Source organism: Spermophilus citellus (genome assembly GCF_964194105.1).
Source record: "Spermophilus citellus genome assembly, chromosome: 11".
NCBI classification, from domain to species: Eukaryota; Metazoa; Chordata; class Mammalia; order Rodentia; family Sciuridae; genus Spermophilus; species Spermophilus citellus.
Genome location: NC_138192.1, coordinates 111,874,432 through 111,895,461, shown reverse-complemented (window position 1 = coordinate 111,895,461; position 21,030 = coordinate 111,874,432). Strand labels below are relative to the sequence as shown.

At 32.2% G+C, this 21,030-nt stretch overlaps 1 protein-coding gene across 3 annotated transcripts in view; it reads left to right on the top strand.

Annotated features, from left to right (window-relative positions):
• Positions 1-21,030, top strand: part of ERBB4 (erb-b2 receptor tyrosine kinase 4) — a 1,081,463-nt gene that overhangs the window by 769,772 nt on the left and 290,661 nt on the right. For all 3 annotated transcript variants that reach the window (XM_081261308.1, XM_081261306.1, XM_081261307.1), the window contains 6 exons: positions 1,609-1,750; positions 4,802-4,915; positions 6,276-6,402; positions 12,764-12,837; positions 14,601-14,691; positions 16,771-16,970. In XM_081261308.1, the coding sequence (XP_081117434.1) occupies positions 1,609-1,750; positions 4,802-4,915; positions 6,276-6,402; positions 12,764-12,837; positions 14,601-14,691; positions 16,771-16,970 (748 nt within the window). The remainder of the gene's footprint in view (positions 1-1,608; positions 1,751-4,801; positions 4,916-6,275; positions 6,403-12,763; positions 12,838-14,600; positions 14,692-16,770; positions 16,971-21,030) is intronic.

Genomic DNA, 21,030 nt, shown 5'->3' with positions numbered 1-21,030 from the left:
GCAGTTCCTAAACTGAGAACTTTTTCTTGTCCATCACCAATAGAGACAGATGAGATTGGAAGATTGATCTTTGAAGACACTGAACGCTGAAAGTGTTGCTTTAATAATTACAAAACAATAACTATAATAAACAATAATAAAAACTCTCAGAAGTTTGAAATCACCTTTTTTTTATTGTTTCATTATCATGACAAGCAGATCAAGTAACGTTCAAAATCCTCATTTCATTACTTTTTTGGAATGGCCCAGTAATTACATTCTGGCATTTGTTACAGAATGCTCATGAAATCCAGACTGAGGCCCTGGTATAAGTTACAATATGCTTGTTTGTTGTCTGAAAGGTATTTTTTTTTTATTTCTCTGGCTTATGTTCTTTGTTGCCAAGCAATCTAATGCATAAGATTGCATAAAATATGTTAGTAAAGCAATTATAAGGACACATGAAGTTTCATAACCATAAATTAAAACTTACTGAGTTTTCTAGATTGGTTTTTAATAGATTCTTCCTAGAAAGTGTCATCTCAGTGAATAATGTATCATCAGTGAGTCTCATTCTGATTATGCATCTAGTAGACCTTCATCAGGGAATTGTCATGTTTGTGATAAAGTGCTCACTAAAACAACAATTGATGAAGCAAATGTTTTGAGGAAACAGAATAAATTAATGCTTATTAATAACCATATGACAATTTATGATGAAATGTAAAACCGAACTTGAGTTCACATTAGCTTGCCTTCCAAGTCTTGAATTATGCCTATGAAAGCTTAATTTCTTAATTAAGAGAATTAGCTCATCCATACTTTTGTTAATCACATGCTTATGTGTACTTATACATATGTTTTTATTTGCTACCAAATACCTAATTCTCAGGTGGTAAAATGAATCTTAGTTCTTCTCAAATTAGCTTGAAAGTACTAATGAATTGAGTTCTCAAGACAAATCTGTGTCAGCAGAGAGGAACTGTCTTATTTGAAGGGGTAGCTTTACTAAATTGTGTGGCATTTTGAAAAATGCCATACAAGAAATGGCCTCATCTTATTTATTTACAGATTAATTATATACCTTAAATTTACCTGTGGCTAGTCACCTGCCAGAACCTTTTCCTTAAGTCCACTTTAAACATCCATCACATTTCTTCACTATTCAATGGTGATGTTTATGTTTAACATTCCACTTAAAGCACTGAAGTCTATATGAAAGCTCAAACACACACACACACACACACACACACACACACAAACATAGAATTGGAGATTCAATTGACCTTAAAACTTAATATAAATGATTTGAATCAGTCTGAACTTCAATAATTCCTCACGATCAGCTAATTTTAATAATCTAAACCATTTCTGAGTTTCAAAATCAGTGGCTAAATACTAAGCAATTTGAACATTAGAAACCATAGATGGTATATCACTGACATTTGAAAAAAAAATTATGGAAACTCAGAAGCATAAATGAGTTTAAAAGTATCAAAATTTGCAGTATCTATACAATTGATGTATACTAGGTAATGAACACAACTTTCATAAAAGTATCACCACAGTGTTTCATTAGTATGTATCGTGAGAGTTATTTATAAATGAAAATTATATTTGCTGTTGCAGGCCTGCATGAACTTCAATGACAGTGGGGCATGTGTGACTCAATGTCCCCAAACCTTTGTCTACAATCCAACTACTTTTCAATTGGAACACAACTTCAATGCAAAGTACACATATGGAGCATTCTGTGTCAAGAAGTGCCCACGTAAGTGATACAATAAAAATACTCCAATTAATTAGAGCATTATTTGGACATGAGAAAACATTTCTTATAAATCCATTTTAACTTGAAGTTTGAATAGTCATGGATTTCTTTGGGTATGGGTACTCTCACTCTCATTTCATAAACAAGGAAATTAAAGCTCAAGATATTTAAGTGTTCTAAACTTCATAGTGAAGGATTGGAATGTTTGAGGTTAGAGCAATGATTTATTGACTCCTGAATTTGTTATTTTCACTACACCTGAGTTTTCTTGCACATTATGCTGTTTCTTGGGAAAGTTAATTAAGTTGATTAATAAAGTGGAAGCAAGCTATAAAATAAATAGGGCCTGCTTCTAGTAGAATGGATTTCTACCTAAATTCATTCATATAATTTGTTTACACTAAGATATATATTATTATAATTTTCATATAAAATCTAATTTTAAACAAAAAATAATAGGTATAAAGAATACATTTAGGGAGCTTTGGCAAACTGTTTACTTATCCTGGGTATTCAAAATGACCAGCATTGCTCTCCAGGTATTCAATATAACATATGTGTTGACATTTCCTAAAGTCAATTTCTTTGCTTTGAGTGACCAGTGGGACTTTCCTCCATGTTTCATGTTTCATCTACTGGAAAGGCCAAAAAAAAAAAAAAGTTACATTTCTTCACATACTTTTTTAAAGGAAAGCTTTATGATCTACAGAATACAGATGTAGTAACTCGCTTAAAGCTTTTGTCTTTGATTAGTTTACATCTGTGAAACTACAGGCTAATTTAAACACGTCCACTGTGAAATTTAAATTTTAGATGAGCATTCTTTGTGATTCTTGGTTTGCCAAGCTTGAAGTGTCTTGGGAAAACAAGGACATTTAGCTTCTAAATACAGGTCTACAATCCCTAATCCAGAGTTCTGAAATTTAACATCTCCAAATAACATACCTTTTTGAAACAAATTTGGCTGCAAAACCTGAACCTCATTGGCATAAGGCCAATTATAATCTTTATTCATTCTACTTGGCATAAATTGCTGCATAAATATGAAAGCATTTAATTATATGGTACTATCCAAGACCTCACAGAAAGAATACTCACTTAACACATAGTAGATGAAACTGGTGCAGGTTGGGGTCTCCTGGCAAAGAGATTAGGTTATTAGGGAATAGTCTCAGAATCCATACCTGTAGGGGAAAGGAAGGAAGCAGAAATGGGCTTTGATACCCTCTCAACAAAGGAACTCTTTGGAGGTCAATGCTCTGTGGTAGACAACTGGAATACAGGGATCTCCATGCTTTGTGCCTACTCCCATGAGTACCCCAGATTTGCTTCATTATCAGATTTTCCAGTATTTCTCCTTCCAGGGCAAGCCACTGATTATGAGTCCATATAAGAAGCCTCTTCTTTCTCCACACAAAATGAGTGATGAATTGTCCTACCCAGAAGTATGTCCTTCCTCTGCCTCTCAACTCCATTCCTAAGTGAGGCTTCAGGGAAGCCACTGTCCATTTTCTTTTTGCAACCATGGATCAAGCTTAACTTTTTTTTTTTTTTTTTTGGTCAGCTTTTCCTAAGTGCCACCTCTAATCTCCACGTAGTAAAGGCATGAGCTGAGTGTGGTGTACAATGGCAGGGGTGGGTGACATGGGGTCTGAATCACCAGCTAATGCAGGTCACTTGTGTCTGTCCTCTGCACATACCCAATCCCAGATGCACTGCTTCAGTTTTACAGTGCTGTTGGCTCTTAATGTGATGAAATCATGACTCCAACAAAACTTTGTTCACCATGGGTAGTTCTGGCCACAAGTGTAACCACTGACCCATGATGAGGTATTTTGACTCTACCAGGACTCGGAAACATGTCAGGAACTCTTTGTTAAATGCTACTAATGGCATGACTTAGCTCCAGAAACCTATCTGCTAAGTTTTTCCAGTTGCTACTTATCATAACTTCACGTGCCATGTATTCCCATTATACTACTGCCTATATTATACAACCTATTGGGTTTTATGTCCCAAGTAACAAAATTGCCTGTACCATGTGCCTTTCCTGCTCTGGGCTTCCCTCCAGTCTGGAAGGCTTCCACACTATTGCATAGTGGGCTAGTATTCCCAAGCATAGGATGATTCTGCCCTTCAAACCAGAATGGTCTTGCAGGCACTATGTTGTCCTTTATGGTGGGATAGTCCAGAGACAGTTATTTGTCCCTTATTTTGTAGAGGATGTTCTGGTGTATCAAAGATCACCCAGTCTCCTAAATATTTCACTAAGTTTAGGTAATAAAATGTTCCGTGTCTATACCCTTTGAAATTTCCTTTTGTTTCTTTTAAAAAAATAAAGTATATATGGGAATGTTCTATGGCACTCCATTGAAACATAGAACATATTTTAAACATTTTCTCCTGGTTATGAAGTGCACTCTCTTGATCCAAAGCAATTTAACTTAAGCTTCATTTGTGCTTCATGAACTTGAAGTATTTTTAGACTTCCAACTTGCATCATGACCTGAAATGAAGTGGAACTATTGAGAAACACAAACTAAATGTCATGTAGTTTCCTAAGTGTATTAAAGGAAATCCACTATATCTTGGGGGCAGTTCGGGATATAGAGCCATAGAAAAGCAAGTGCAAGGTTCTGCTAACACACTGCCTACGATTTCAGTGTGGATGGTTAAGATACTAGTTCAAGTTGAGATATTTTAAAAAAAAATGTTTTAAGGGAAGAGACATATAAATTGTCAAACCCTACAATGTTTTGTTTAAACTTGATAGTTGAGCCAGGCATAGTGTCAAGACCTGTAATCCAAGTAAATTGGGAGACCTAGGCAGGAGGTCCTAGGTTTGAAGCCACCATAGCAATTTAATGAGGTCCTCAGCAACTTAGAGATATACTGTCTCAAAATAAAAGGGACTGAGGATGTAACTCAGTGGTAAAGCACACCTGGGTAGTTAAGCTGAAGAAATAAAAAATGAAAATAAATACATAAATGTGATGACTGCACATTAACATTATTTTAATTTTTATTTTTTTACCTTTTTTTTTGTATCAGATAACTTTGTGGTCGATTCTAGTTCTTGTGTGCGTGCCTGCCCTAGTTCCAAGATGGAAGTAGAAGAAAATGGGATTAAAATGTGTAAACCTTGCACTGATATTTGCCCAAAAGGTGAGTGATAGCTTAGAATACTTTGGTTAGAACATGGTCTTATACCAAGGCTTATATGGAGACCTTATACCAGGGTCTTTCATTTACTTTTCAATAGGCCAATGAAGTTAGCCTCAGAATAAACTCACTACCACAATGAAACCTTCCTGTTCCCCTATACTTCCCATGACTTTGGACAGTTCCCCAAAGTATCAACTAACAGTGCGTATTACTGGTTTTGAATTATGTCAACTAAAACGGTCCAGATAAAACTCAAGAGTTAACTTTCATAGGAGCTCAGAAATAATAAAGTTCCATTTGGTCAGTAACAAATATTAGATGTTTGATACTCAACAAGGATTTTCATGCTTATTTTAGTATCATAGCTCATATTAGCTACTTTGCCACTCTACACAAAATTATCTGCTATGCATAAACAGGAATGCAAAGGGATATACCACATGAAACTTACTCTCCAGATCTTAAAATATTTTTTAAAAGATGTGCGAAATGACAATGAGGTTTACTACAAGCATTAAATAAATGTTGCAGATAATTCATGCTGTAGGATTTTAGTGGAGGAAGAAATCCCTTTTAGCTGTGAGTGATCAAATTCCTCACCAGAATGAAGCTTAAATTAAGCAGGACCAAAGTATAGCTCACATCTTTCAAACATTATTAAGCTTCTCAAAGATCAAGGAGTTCCTTAGAAAATGCCAAACTTCACATTTACTTTTAGACTGCCTTGTCTCCTCTCTCCCTCTCTTTTCTTCCCTTCCCCTTTCTCTCTACACACACACACACACACACACACACACTATTATTTTAAATAAAGCCTTCAGAAAGCAGAGGTAACATTAGGTCCAAGTCTTTAAATAAATGTCCCTTGACCCAAATTGATATGGTAACAACTCATATCATTCGTATTCTTTATTTGATGTATATTCTTCATTAGTCCAGTGTTTTTCAAATTACATGTTGTAGAATATTAGTAAGCCAGGAAAATATTTTGTTAAAGTGACCAGCAGTTTAAAGTATTTAAAGTAATGTTTTAGATTGGGTTAGAAAATAAGTAAATTTAATCTAGTAAGAAAAAGCAATGATTAATGAAGGCTTTTCTTTTTTATGTGGTGTATGAATGTCAGGTTTTAGTATAAAATACGGTTCTTACAAAGACTCATGCGAGGACATCTTTTTTTATTTAGGACAATATTTTAAGTAGGGACAAGAGTAAATGTTGAATGAATTATTTTATTTTCCAGAAAAAAATTAACTTTTTAATATTTCAATAAAATGTTGTTTCCTTTATCATGAGAGTGCAATAATTTATTGACCAAAAATAAGTTTTTCAGCCGGCTGACTGTGAGTCTTGTTTCTACAGCTTGTGATGGCATTGGCACGGGATCACTGATGTCAGCTCAGACTGTGGATTCCAGTAACATTGACAAATTCATAAACTGTACAAAGATCAATGGGAATTTGATCTTCCTTGTCACTGGTATTCATGGGTCAGTATTCAATTTTATTCAAAACTATCTTACAAAATGTAGACAAAACAGAAGAGATTCCTTAACTTTGCTGGATTCTTTTTAACCTAGAACAGTTTTACCTTCTGTTAATGCTCTTTGCCAATAAAACCAAGGCCAGTTCAAAAGCAGTGATAGTAAACCAGAATTTTGGGGTGGAGCTCCAGTTTGAATTAGATGGGAAAATATAAATTTGTAGTTAAGTTAAAATTTATTGGCATGGAATTCTCCTAAAATTTGTAGTTTGCATCAAGCTTGAGTTATTTTTAGTTGCTTTTAAGAAAATGATATTAATTAATAAAATGGCAAACTTCATTCAAATTTCTAACTGATTAGGTCAAGATAATGTAAATTAATAATCCTTTAAAAATTTCCATGTTAAAGCAAATCAGATAATCTGGCATAAAACAAAGTTGGAATTCTTCTGAAACTCTTTCAGAAATTTTCTTTGCCTTTATGAAATCTTTTTATATTTTCTTGAGCTGGGAAATTACTATGACTGTAAGAGATCTATTAAACAAATTTCATTTTGGTAATACAAATTGGAACATTATCTGCAGGCCTTCATTTCAGAACCACCTGCTGGTTTTAACTGGGAAAACAACCAAATTTGTATCCTTTGAATTGTAATAAAAATGTCAATATTTTTATTTTATATTTTAACTTTTTGTCTATATTACTACTTAATCCCTAAATATTAGCACTACAGGCAACAGATAAAGACTATCACATACATATTTCAATTCAAAATCTTATTCTGAACATATTTTTGCACATAATTTCTAGAAGCACAAACATCTAAAACATTAAAAATAAACATGTCCAAATAGGAATATCAAGAACAATAAAACAAACTATTTCTTTCCATTTAAACACATTATTGTTTGTCTTATTGCACGAAATAACTCTTTACTTTAAAATATAAATTTTAATATTGTTTCCTATCAGACACTGTAATAGTATATATGTAATTTCTTCCTGATTTGTTGTATTTGGTCTAAGAAATGTTATTTTTTTAATAAAAGTTTGAACTTCTCTTTAAAAACATGTAGACTTGTTTAGTGCAAGTTCATATTGTTACACGGCTGCAGTTTGTTGGAGATGGACAGCCCTAGCACTGGAAATGAAGACTGTCCCTTGACTTTACCATATTCTCCACTGGCCTTCTGCATTGTTGTCTTAGCCTCTTTGGGTCCCTGGGTAGGAGACCTGGGTTAATATTTATAATTTTAAAAATCTTTATAATTTAAAAAATATATGAAAATTAACAAAGCAATATATTTATATTTTAACTATTTTAAAAATCAAATATTACCATGAATGAAAGATCATATATTAATTAGTTCCTATGAGAAGCAGAGAAATAAGAGAGATTTACTTAATGCACAATACCTGCTTCTATGTGGAAATAATAAATGAAATAGCTTCAAGTCTATCAGTGTGGGGAACGATTTGAAGTCATATTCTCATGAATTGTATTAGACAAGTGGTTTTCATCCCTATAGAGCTCAACTTTTCTCTTTTATATATTAAACGTTTGATGCTTCTTCTCAATACTGAAAACCTATAGAGAATAGAGCCTATTACATACATAATTTTTAGAAAATCATTATAATTCACCAGTTATAATTTAAAGAAGAAATAAAAGTCACATATAATAAAAATAGGCATTGATAGGAAAATGCTCGGCTTCCACTTATAATGAAAATTTGAATTTATGACAAGTGAGATTAGAATTCATTTTGTATAGGAAATGTTGGGGTGGGGGCATGGAGCAACAGAGGAATAGCTGACCTCTAGAATAGAACATAAATAACCAGAACATGGTGTAACCAAAGGAAGAGGGAAATAAGTTTCACTGAAATTACAGAGACTTGCATAGGGAATTACATACAAAGTAGTATTATGCAAGAAGTTTCCAGATATTAGGTTCTAAATGTCAGGGAGGATGTTTTAAGGTTGTACCAGAGGAGAGGCAATTCTTCACTTTAAGAGGCTTTTAACTACCTTGGCCCCAGATTATTACTAAAAGTCTCTATCATCCCCCAATTACTATTAGAATCAAAACACTCCACAAATGCCCTGACTTCCCTTTAGTAGAGTGGAACTACCTCTGTTGATAACCACTGAAAAAGTTTAATGACACTAACAGGTTTATGAAAACTGACCTTCTAATGGTGAAAATTCACATAGATGGGAAGGCTTGGACAAGATTTCATACAGTGAGGTTCAGAATAATTTAATCTTGGTTCATCATACAATATATTTTTTTCAAACTCTGGATTTATAATAATTACAAAATGATTTTACATATTCTCATGCACCCATGATCTAGGGTGGGGAAAAACTTCAATAAGTAAATTCAAAACAAACACACAAGTAGGAACAATGCATTTGCATGTACCTGAGAAGAATATTACAAAACTTTTAATTAAACCAGACTTCTTAGGAGAACAATTTTGCTAATTCATTCAGGTAATAAACAAACCCTTTATTCAAACATCAAACAGTTTGGATTAGAAGTCGAAAGGTAATCAAAACAAAACAACTAATAATAACCACAGAAAAATGCAAAGTAGAGTTTCTACCTGGATAACTTGATCCAGACCAGAGTGGAATTCAATTTGCAGCTCCATGATGGACAGTTTGAACTAAGTTGGGTGGTCCTCCAGTGAAAACCTGAGAATGAGATGGATAATAAACAGGCATCTTCTCTGATAGTTATGGCAATTAAAAATAAAAATAATTTTGAACTATTCAATTCTGTATGTGGCATATTGTCAAGTCTTAATAGATATTTTAAAAAAACAAGAGGGTTTGGTGGATGCAGAAAAAAGGAGGGAGAGGAGAAAAGAAAGAGAGAAAATGAAAAAGAATAAAAAAAGAAGGATGAGAAGACAGAGCAAAAGAAAAACTTCAGTGACTGTGTCTGGTTTATAGCATAGAAAATTGCACACAAGTGTTATTTATAGACTTAACTAAAATCTATTGTACACTGTCTTTGAAACCAAATAAAGACAAAACTTCCTTCAAGCTAAATCACCCATCTTACTTCAGATGATTCTTTGTCCTTAATAATAGCACTTAACTCTGGAATATTTGAAGTTATAATTGATATTATTGTGTCTCAAGTGTAATGTATTTGGCCTTTTCCAGTACAAGTGTATATGTAAAATATGATATATCTTTCACGCTCAGTCTCATGCCAGAATGAGACATATATTCCAAAACCTTTCCCTTTCATCTTAGTAAAGCATGACCATAAATTTCAATAGACCTCAGGCTACCTATATATGTATAAATAAAGGTATGTTGGTCTATGTATTCTGTGTGTGTGTGTGTGTGTGTGTGTGTGTGTTTAGGAAAAGAGAGTCAGAGATAAGGAGAAAAATATAGGTTATTATAAAAAGAGAACTTCAAGTAAATAGTGTTTTATCTTATTAATGTTATTATCCTCAATATATTACTAACAAGTGTTTAATAAGATTGTATCTTTAATTAAAATAGCTGAGATAATTCTTTAGTAAAGGGTAAAAAATCCTAATTAAATGTTACTGTGCTTTTCAAAAAGAAGTTTCTTTGCACAATAAATTTACTGGAAATTTGTCAATTAAATTTATAATACATAAAAGGGCTAAAGAAAGTTAACTGGCATGTTTGGTTTATAATAAAATAGTGCCATTGTCAGAAAGAGAAATAAGTACTCATTTTTCATTTAGAATGGAAACTATAGGCAAAACGTGATGGTTATAGTTATCAGTTTCTCTTTTCATGTTTTGCCATTTTGTTTATTTATTTTTTAATGTGGTGCTGAGGATTGAACCCAGTGCTTCACACATGCTAGGCAAGCACTCTACCACTGAACCACAACCCCAGCCCCTGTTTTGCATTTTTGACACTGTTCATGTACATATACTTAGATTAATAACATGCTCACCAAGTTAGCATGTGGATTCCATGTCACAGTGAGACCCTAGCAAGAAAAGGTTTATGTGATAGACTCCAATGATGGCATACAGTGAAATAAGAAATATAATAGGTTTGGTGATAAAATGAAGTGAATTTAGTGGAATTATCTCTCTCTCTCTCTCTCTCTCTCTCTCTCTCTCTCTCTCTCTCTCTCTCTCTCTCTCTCTTATCCTAGTCTTTATTTTGTATCACCAAACACAGTGACAGGGTGGACATAATGTTCTTTTGCATGTCTCTGAATTTAGGCAGGAAAATTCTTGATTTTTAAAATACTATGGATTTCAAGTGACTGTACACTGAAAATCCCAAGAGCTACTTTGAAGTTTGTAAGTGGAATTCTGTCAACTTTCTTTATGAGAGTCCTGAATCTCTAAAATTAAGTATATAAAATTTCTGTGGTCCATTGGGCTGCATGCTAACAGTAAAGAATTCATTAACTTCCTGGCAACCTGGAACTGTTCTCTATAAGATTTGGACTGACCCCATTATTGTGTGCTTGCCCTGAATTTTGAGTCTTTCTCAATAGAGCCAGGATATTTGATGATATGGCTAGAGCTGTTCTACACATAGCTCTTCATCAAAGAATACATGTTGAAACCTAATTCTCCTGTAGCAGAGATGATATTTCCTCTGCATATAAATGTCTTGGCACTTTAAAAAGTGCGGACAAGAGTTTTCTCACATGGTACACTTCATTTTGGGGATTCATAGTCTTCAAAATCATAGTTATTTATCCCATATGTATTTACTTTTAAAAAAAAAGCAAGTTTGCAAAAACATTTAATTTAGACTTCAAACTTTTGAGAGATATTCATGTGGCACATGCTCAGATAAAATTCTGAGCAGAGGTTTGTGTGTGAAAAGGGAAAGGCACTTACAGGGGTCTCCAGTCTTGATAGCATCCAGTATCTGAACTTTCTACAGCACCCTATGTTAATCTAGTAGTACATTCCATTAGTAGCTCTTCTTAGTTTGAAATAGTAATTGACTCAATCAGGGTATCTTAAAAAATGTGAAATAGTTTACATTATAGAAGAATATACTTGTGAACCAAGTTAAGAAAGCCAGCACCAGGTGGTTCTAGAGATGAAAGTTGCAGAAACTAATACATTTCCAAGGCTCTAATGCTGAGGCGGGTAAATGTCAATGGATTTAGATTCAAATACCCAGGAGATAAATCATATACCTATCTGTGTATCAGGGAATTGTGGAGTACCTTGATTGATAACTCTATTAAGACTATATCCAATGGGTCACTGTATTGTAGTATTTTTTTTCTCCATATAAATAAGTTACTCATAGGCTGGTAAAAAAAAATAAATGTTCATTGGAGGAAGAATTCGCATTTGATTGCTACAAGTATATACATACTTAAAATAATTTCTTATTTGTTTAATTTTTTAATTTGTTTAATTTTAAGGTTTAATTTTTTTGGAACGTATCCAATGAATTTAATTATCTTTCTGTAAAAGGTACATATTAATATGAAGTTTCTACCCAGCCAGGAAAGCCTTTAATATAATAACTTAAAAATATTATGTATCCCTTCAGATACTTAAAATGTTACTATAATTATTGAGAAGGTTTTGGCACTATGTTTATGCTTTGTTTAGTATTCAAATATGCAATTATTTTACACAGTCAATATGTTTTACCCAAAAAATATTTTCTTAAGATGTAAACTGAAAAAAAAAATCCACTAAATATTTTAATTTTAAAGGGTCACTCAATTTTGTTTATTTTTGAAAAGATCTGACTTCTGTATATCAATAATTTTATTATATTAATGTTTATTATATTAATGTTTTATTATATTAATGTTTGTTGTAAGCTTTTTCCAAATGAAAATATAATTAATTTAGATGGAAGCCAATATTTTCTGTTATGAAAGTGAACATAAATTAACTATATAGAAACAAAAGAAGAAAACAACACAATGAAAAACAAAGTATATAAATAAAAACCCTTCATTTCTTCTTCGAGGAACCCAGAAGTTAGTTGTTCTCACTATGATATTATTTATTTTCAAATTATATTATTCCTGATTAAGAATAAAATTTTAAAAGTAAAATAAGATGGTTTGTTCATGGACTCACTACCTTTGAAGCTCTTTTTATTATAATTGGAGCTAAACCATTCTTATAGATCGAGAATAGGCTTTGACAAAGAACTTATATTTTGTGTCATGAAAAATCTCCCCAAACATCTATTAATTCTCCCTCCACATCTAGCATAGAACAATTTAGACAACACTTTGCTTGCCTTCCTATTTCAAATTAAAATTCAATTTTGACGAGATAACAATTGTCACATTTCTCATAATTTCACTTTTTTATCACAGTTTAAATTTGTCTATATCTCTTTGATTTTCTAGGGATCCTTACAATGCAATTGAAGCTATAGACCCAGAGAAACTGAATGTTTTTCGGACAGTCAGAGAGATAACAGGTACTTTTCAAAATGCAATTGCTGTATTATGAACTATGTGACTTTGGTGTTTTCTTAAAAACATTGCATAATATTAGCATAAGCAACTCATTTTCATCGCAAATTCCAGTTTTTGAAATTCGTGTCATTTTTCAACAATGGGTGTTTTTACTTCTCAGCTTTTGTGCTTATTTCAAAAGTACATAGAATTACAAAAATAAATATCCTAGAAATTTTGTCATTATCTTTTGCAAGTGTCAAATGATCTATGATCTTTGAACCCATGGTTTTCTACATGGTTAGAACATGGGTTACATGTAGCATTCTTTTCTTTCTTTCTTTCTTTTATTTTATTTAGTTATTTATTTATTTATTTTGGTACTAGGGTTACACCAGGGGTTCTTAACCACTGAGCCACATCACTAGATCTCACTAAATTGTTTAGGGCCTGGCTAAAATTGCTAAGGCTGGCTTTAAACTTGTATCTTCCTGCCTCAGTCTCTTAAGTCACTCTTATTGCAGGCGTGCCCAGCATATGTACCACTCATATTTATTGAGTACCTAAAATATTTAATACTAGTATAATAGTGTTGTACAGCTCATAAATATGAAGCAGACATGGACTTACACCAGAATTTAAAATGTATTTTTTTGAGGAATCTTCATACTTCTTTCCAGAGTGGTTGTACTAAAACACTAGCAATGGAACCACCATTTGACCCAGCTATTTCACCCCTCAGTATATATCCAAAGGATTTAAAATAAGCACACTACATTGATCCAGCCCCATCAATGTTTAGAGCAGCACAATTCACAATGGCTAAGCTATAGAGCCAACCTATCAGCAGATGCATGGATAGAGAAAATGTGTATATACACAATGGAGCATTGCCCAGCCATTAAGAAGAATGACTTTCTGACATTTGCCAATAAGTGAATGGTTTTAGGTACTATCATGCTAAGTGAAATAAGCCAACCCCCAAAAAACAAAGGTGGAATGTTTTCACTGATACATGGAAGCTAACCTAAAATAATGAGGACAGAGGGAATAAAAGTTCAGTAGATTAGACGAAGGGGAATGAAGGGAAGGGGGGATAGGAAAAGGAAAGACAGTGGAATGAATCTGACATATTTTTCCTATATACATATATGAGTGAATACATCACAGTGAATATCACCATTGTGTACTTCCATAAGAATGGGGTCCTAATTAGAATAAGATATATTCCATGCTTGTATAATTATATCAAAATGATTCTTCTGTCACATGTAACTAAAAAGAACCAATAAAAATTAAAATGAATAAAAGAATTTAAAACTTAAGAAGACAGGTTAAATATATACATAAATGGCTTAGAATGCAAGGTGGATACTGATGTCACAAGTATAGAGGTAAAGTGATAAATGATTTCATAGAAGTAGAAACCATATTTTTTCTTTAGTTAAGTATATTTTTTCACTTAAAATAATAAAACAAACTGAGTAATTTATGTCTTAGAATATACCATTTTGTGATCCTATATGGATGAGATACATAGGTTTTTGGGGGGTCATAGTTTTGATATCAATTGCTTATAATTTAGTCCAGTGTGTGGGATACTCATGGGTTAAGGTAGTCAATGTTAGAATAATAAATATGTTGTAGAATCTTTCATAAACAGAAATAGACACTTATTTTATTACCTTCCATAAACTATCAATACATTTTCATCATATTTTAATAATCAACACTACTACTAAGACAATGATATCCTGGTTTATTTTTACCATCCTATCACTTGTAGGTTTCTTGAACATACAATCATGGCCCCCAAATATGACTGACTTCAGTGTTTTTTCCAACCTGGTGACCATTGGTGGAAGAGTATTGTATAGGTAGGTATATATATTTGGATTAACAATATATATTTGGATTAAGCTGAAAGTTGCCCAAATTTTAAGAGTAGTATCGTGTGTACATCAAGTCAAAACCATCAGGCTTATTGATTTACTGATTCTGGTAATATGATGTTTCTGCCTTCAATTCCAAAAATAAGCTTAATAAAAATAACCCTAATAACTGACATCATCTAATGTAATATTAGTATTTTACAAATCTGTGATTCTTAATGTGGACTACAAAGTTAAACTTTCTTTTTGATTGTATATTATCTTATGATATAGTAAAGTTACTTGGTGCTGTCTATTCTGTTGTACCAGAAGGCTGTATTGTCTCTGGTGCTGTCTTTTAAACTATGCCTCATAGGGCTGGTGTTTTGGGATTTGTCCACCACTCTACATGCAGCTCTGGTTAATAAATGGAGAGCAAAATTAAAATAGGTGGACTTTGTTATACAATTTTATCTCATCTTTTAAATTCACATGATAAAACTAAATGACAATCTTTACTAAGCCACTACTTATTTTTTAGTTTATCTCAGATTTCATCTGCATGAAGTTTTTATTCATGAATTAATACAAGTTTATTTACATAAAGATATTGTTATTTAATTTGCTTAAATCTGTGAAATGACTAAAGTCAATATTATAATGGATTATTTTATAATAATGTTTTATATATAGTACACTGCATTTTATTATTAAAAATCTACAATATCTGTGAAAAGTTTTTTAAAAATTAAAAGGGGAAAGGAGCTTAATGTAAAGGGGTAGTTGAGAGATGCAGTGTGCTCAAGTGCATATACAAACAACTTTTACTATCCTTGAATAAAATATTATGAATCACTTAAGGCCTTGTGCTGATCTTGTAATAAAAACTCAAGGTGGGTATGAAGAAAACAAAAATTTTAAAGAGTGAATTATGATTCAGTTTTTATAATTTATATTTATATTTATTAAAAACAATTCTAAATATTAACAGCAAGTTACATTTAAAATTGTTAGTGAAAAGGAAAACTTTGTTGTCCAAAATGAAAAATAATGTTATAAGTTGAATGAAATATAGGAATACTAATAATAATACTACTAATAATAATTATTAGTAGTAGTATTATTATTATTTGGTACTGGGGATTGAACCCAGGGGTGCTTAAGCGCTGAGCCACATAACTGGCCCTTTTTATTTTTTAGTTTAAGACATGTTCTCTTTAACTTGCTTAGGGTCTTGCTAAGTTGCTGAGTCTGGCTTTGAACTCACAATCCTCCTTTCTTGGCCTCCCGAGCTACTGGGATTACAGGTGTAAACCCTGGTGCCTGGCTAGGACTCATGCTTTTTAGAGAATAAAAGCAAAAAGAATTATAAAACTGTAGACTATGTTGAAATAATAACAGTTTTTTGAAATGATAATTGCTGTATTTATACAGAGTAGTTGTTCTTTAACTTTTAGTGAAGTTTTCCCCAGCTGTTCAAGCCTTCTGAATATTTTTCAAAAATTTATTTTTGTTTTACTCTTTAATTTTTAATATGCCCTAACATTATTTATGCATTCTTTAATGATGATTGTTTTGGTTTATAAGAAATTAATAAACCCCAAATCTGTAGTCATTTTCTGCAATATCTACCCTCTGAAATATATTACATAGTTATAGTAGAATCAACATCTCTTTGGGTAGATAAGCAAGCATTGTACAAATAATTATTTACTACATTATTTTATTGTTGAGGAGTATGAAATCTAGGTGGAGGAGGAAAGACAGTGATCAAATACTTAAGTAGTAAATATAAAGATAAAGAGACATTGTCAAGATTCGTAATTTTAAGAAATGGACATATTCTTTTTGGGAAACAAATTATTAACATTAGAACTGGCAGTATATAGTATGTAAAGATGAAAATTTTATTCTGAGCACAGGCATATTGATCAGTCTCTGTGATCCATTGATATTCTTTTTGGAGTAAGAAGTGATATCCTTATTTTAAATAATCTTATTTAAAATAATCCTTATTTTACTTCAAGAGAGCAATTCATGGCCAGAACATATTTATCCTTGCTCCATTCCCTTTCTCCTTCTTAGTGGCCTCTCCTTGCTGATCCTCAAGCAACAAGGCATTACCTCTCTACAGTTCCAGTCTCTGAAGGAGATTAGTGCAGGAAACATCTATATAACCGACAATAGCAACCTGTGTTATTATCACACCATCAACTGGACAACCCTCTTCAGCACCATTAACCAAAGAATAGTGATCCGGGATAACAGAAAAGCTGAGAACTGTAGTAAGTACTTGATCCAGACACTTAAAACACAGAAAATTTAAAACTGTCCATTCTACATTGGACCAAACACTCCAAAATAATAGCAGGCAGGTCTGAATCATTCCCCTCTTATACCAACTCTGATAAAGGAGGGTAGCTATAATTACCATCATGGCATAAAATAATCAGAGAAAGTGATAATTTGCTACATATTGCATGTTTGCAAATCCTGCCTATCTTAGGAATCTTCCTGTGGAGATTTTGATTTGGTAGGTTCAAGTGGAACTTAGGCATTGCATTATTTAATAAGCATCTAGATGACTCCTTGAATTCCTTCACTTTGTGGAAATCCATCTTATTAAATTCTGTGTTTGCTGTTTGGTTGCAGTGAACTCAGAAAACAGAATAATACAGTTTTGTTATATGGGTGTGGGGGGAAAATGAAGATGTACTATGAAAAATATAGGGTCGGAGAGGAATTTTCCTTCTTCAAATGTATTTGTATAGGTATATCATTATTTCCCTTTTCATCTGTTTTAATACTACTGATCCTCTTCATCACTTTGTTGTTACAGCAAAGGAAATAATGTTTTCATGGGCATAGGACTATGCCATTCCTTATATGAGACATTGAGACTCCAGTGATTAATACTTAACTCCTCTCTATTTTTCTACTGAGCACTATTCCTTTCTACATCCTTGGAGTGCCACTAGTATTCATAGTGCCCTAGTATTCATGTATGACTTATTTATGGTAGATACCAATTATGAAGTTTCAGAAATCTAATGATTCATTTGCAAATGCATATTCTCTGGTGGGCATTAAATGTCCATTCATTTTAAAAGGTGGATTCCCAGATAAAAGTTTTACTCTTAGGCTATTATGTTACTTCTTTTATCTCACTGTAAGAACAATCAACAGGGTATAAATTAATAATGTTCAAGTTTGTGTGTGTGTGTGTGTGTGTGGTGTGTATGTGTGTGAGTGTGTGTGTGTTTGTGTGTGTCTTATGTATGTGTAACGAATAGTAGAGGATTTTTGAAAAAAAATTAAACTCTTAAAGAGCCAACATGATTTAATTTTATAGAGTTAAGTAGCCTGTGAATTGATTAACTTATTAACACCCCATCCTGAACCACAAATGGTTTAAGGCATCTCAGACTAGCAATTTTCAAAGAATATAATTCATGAGTAACTTACATATTCTACGATCTTGATCTTGATCATGGTCTTGATCTTTAGCTGTTTATGTTTCTTAAAAGGATTTTCTGGAGAAAGGTGATCTATTGCAGCATTAAGTTCCTGCTTTAAGTGAACTTAAGTTTTTACATGTTCTTCTTTTCAACATAGAATCAAAAAATAGAAGTTCTACTTATATATCAAAATATGCAGCTTAATGTTAAATGAAATTCATCTTTTATTTGTTCTGGAATTTTTCCCATTTTTATACAATGCTGATTCCTGACACACAGTGTGCTTTACCCTTTTGCTAATACTTAAGCTTCTTGCCCCATACTTCTCTATGTATGAGTGCATACACACCCCAGACAAAGAGATGATTCATGATGCTAAGATAATCTTGATCACTGCTTTATGAATATTTCCCTAGTAAGGATTATACAGTCTTTTTGCTTCATTTTAAAAAAAAGAGTACCACTACTTTTCAAAGATAGGAAGGTAACTCTGAAGACACAAAAAAAATCATCTTAAAGGTCCTTTTTGGTATAACCTACTTGCAAACCTTACAAGTATTCACATTTTTTATCTTTTTTATAATACACCAAAACAAAAGAAAATGGGAAGAAGAAAATACAATTATAAATTAACTGTAGAAAAGCAAAATGGGAAAAGGGAGTTTCTAAAAAATTATATAATATTGTTCCATACCTCTTTAAGACTTGTAAATTTTCCAAACAATCAAAAGAGTGAATAGTAATAATAGTCAGTATGGCTAACTAAATATCTTTCATGGTCTTGAGCTTTTGGTGTCATGCCTCTTGGACTCAGTTTAGCAAATTCTTCAGACCAGGAATCTGGTTTTAATTTCTGATATTCAGATTTCACTTTGCAGTTTGGGGAAGAAATGAAGCAGTTAGGGGAAGCAGTTTTGTGGTGCTATAGTATAAAATCAAGCATATCATTTTTCATTTTTAACATCTTAGAATAAATATATTTGGCATGAAATCCATTTATCAAAATTTGGACTCCTGTCTCACAGCACATTGGATCCATGAGAATTCCCCATGCCTATATTTTCAGAAACATATTTACCCTGTGAACATGACCTCAGAGATGATGCTCCTTATGTTTACAGTGAGCCTGTAAGTGGTTCCCACATATAAGAACCTTCTTATTATCCACAGTATTATGTGCAAATGGGAAGGCCTAAATATTTGCTTCCTTTTACATGCATTGTTAAATATTGCATTTTAGTTCATTTTTTCTTTGTATTTGTAAAAACACAAGTATACATGAGCATACACATATATTCACTACCACAGATAAGTGTACACACATGGACTACATTTCCATATATGCACATGTAACATACATAATCACATATAGAGTCCATACACATGTATGCACAGACCCACATACGCCTGCACTCCACCCCATTCCCGACAAAATACTCCAATCTAAATTTGGGTGCTGTTTTTCTAACCTAAAAGGCACTCCTCATTTATAACAGTAGCATCTGAAATTCAACATGATTTAAGATGGTAATGACAATAAAAGCTTCACCTCTTTTACAAAGGGTGACAGTGGCTTCAATAAGCTTATTCTTTCAAGTCAAAAATTTCAAAGCAGGCTTTATGGCTTGAAGAGATTGAAATTGAGAGAAACCCAGGACATGAAAAGCTGGAACATTTTCTTTCTCCTTCACTTATGAGATTCTGGTACTAACAAAATGATGCTAGCTAAAAGAAGTTTTAGAGGAGGTTTATACAAGTATTTTGAAGTTTCTTTAAAGAGTTAAGCACAAAATTTTAAAACCAAAAAATAAACAGTGTAAAGATACATGTTATATCAACTTTTCAAAACCAGATTACATTTGAACCTATGAATATCATACCTTAAACTTATTTGTAATGTAGAGTTAAGCTCAATATAAATAAGAAAAAAATTAAATTCATTATTGACTTTTCAAAATAGAAGTATCTTTATTTTTTCCTTTGATAATATAGCACCTTCCTCATTGTTGGAAAACAAAACAATGAAAACATCTAAAAGGAAGACATTTATTTTGGTGCATAAGTTTGTAACATACATAGCTATAAATAATGAAATGTATATTTTCATGTGAAAATGAGATCATACCATATACACTTAAATACTATTCAGTTATATATGTATGTTTTAATACATTATAAGCCTCTTCCATGCCAGTGCATAGAACTCTTCTTTATTCTTTTAAAAAGCAATATATAAAAATATTTATTGAGTCACTGTCATATTAATATAACTTATTTCCATTTTCATATTATTATTCCTGCTTTAATGTGTAGCCTAGTTCATAAAACCTTATACAGTGTGCAATTCTTTCCTGAGGCTAAAATCTTAGCAGTGGAATTTCTGTGTAAATAAAGCTACATAAAGTTTTCTTATATATTGCTGTATCATCTTTCAAAACTATTGGATCAGTTCATAGTTGTCCCAAACACTATAGAATAGGAGTATTTTCTACCACTTTTTATAAAATTGGATGTTCATGGTTTTATATTTCAGTGAGCTTAAAAAGGAAAACAAGTTCTTTTAAATTTACATGTTTTAGGTTAATACTGAGCCTCTTTTTATATGTTGATCAATCACTTACATTTTTCCTCTTATACTTTATACACTTTATCCATGAACTTTATCTATTATCAGTTTTGGAGTTTCCTGTTTCCTTCTCTATTTGAAAAGCTCTTCACAAATTGAACACATTAACATTTTGTTCCTTTTAACTGTTGTGAATAACTTTCTGTCTTACAGGTAATTTTTAACTTTTTTCTTTTGATACATATTTTTTGTTTTTTATCTTGATGTATTCTTAGTTTTTTTCTTCTAGTACATTAAAAACTATATTGAAAATTTAATCCA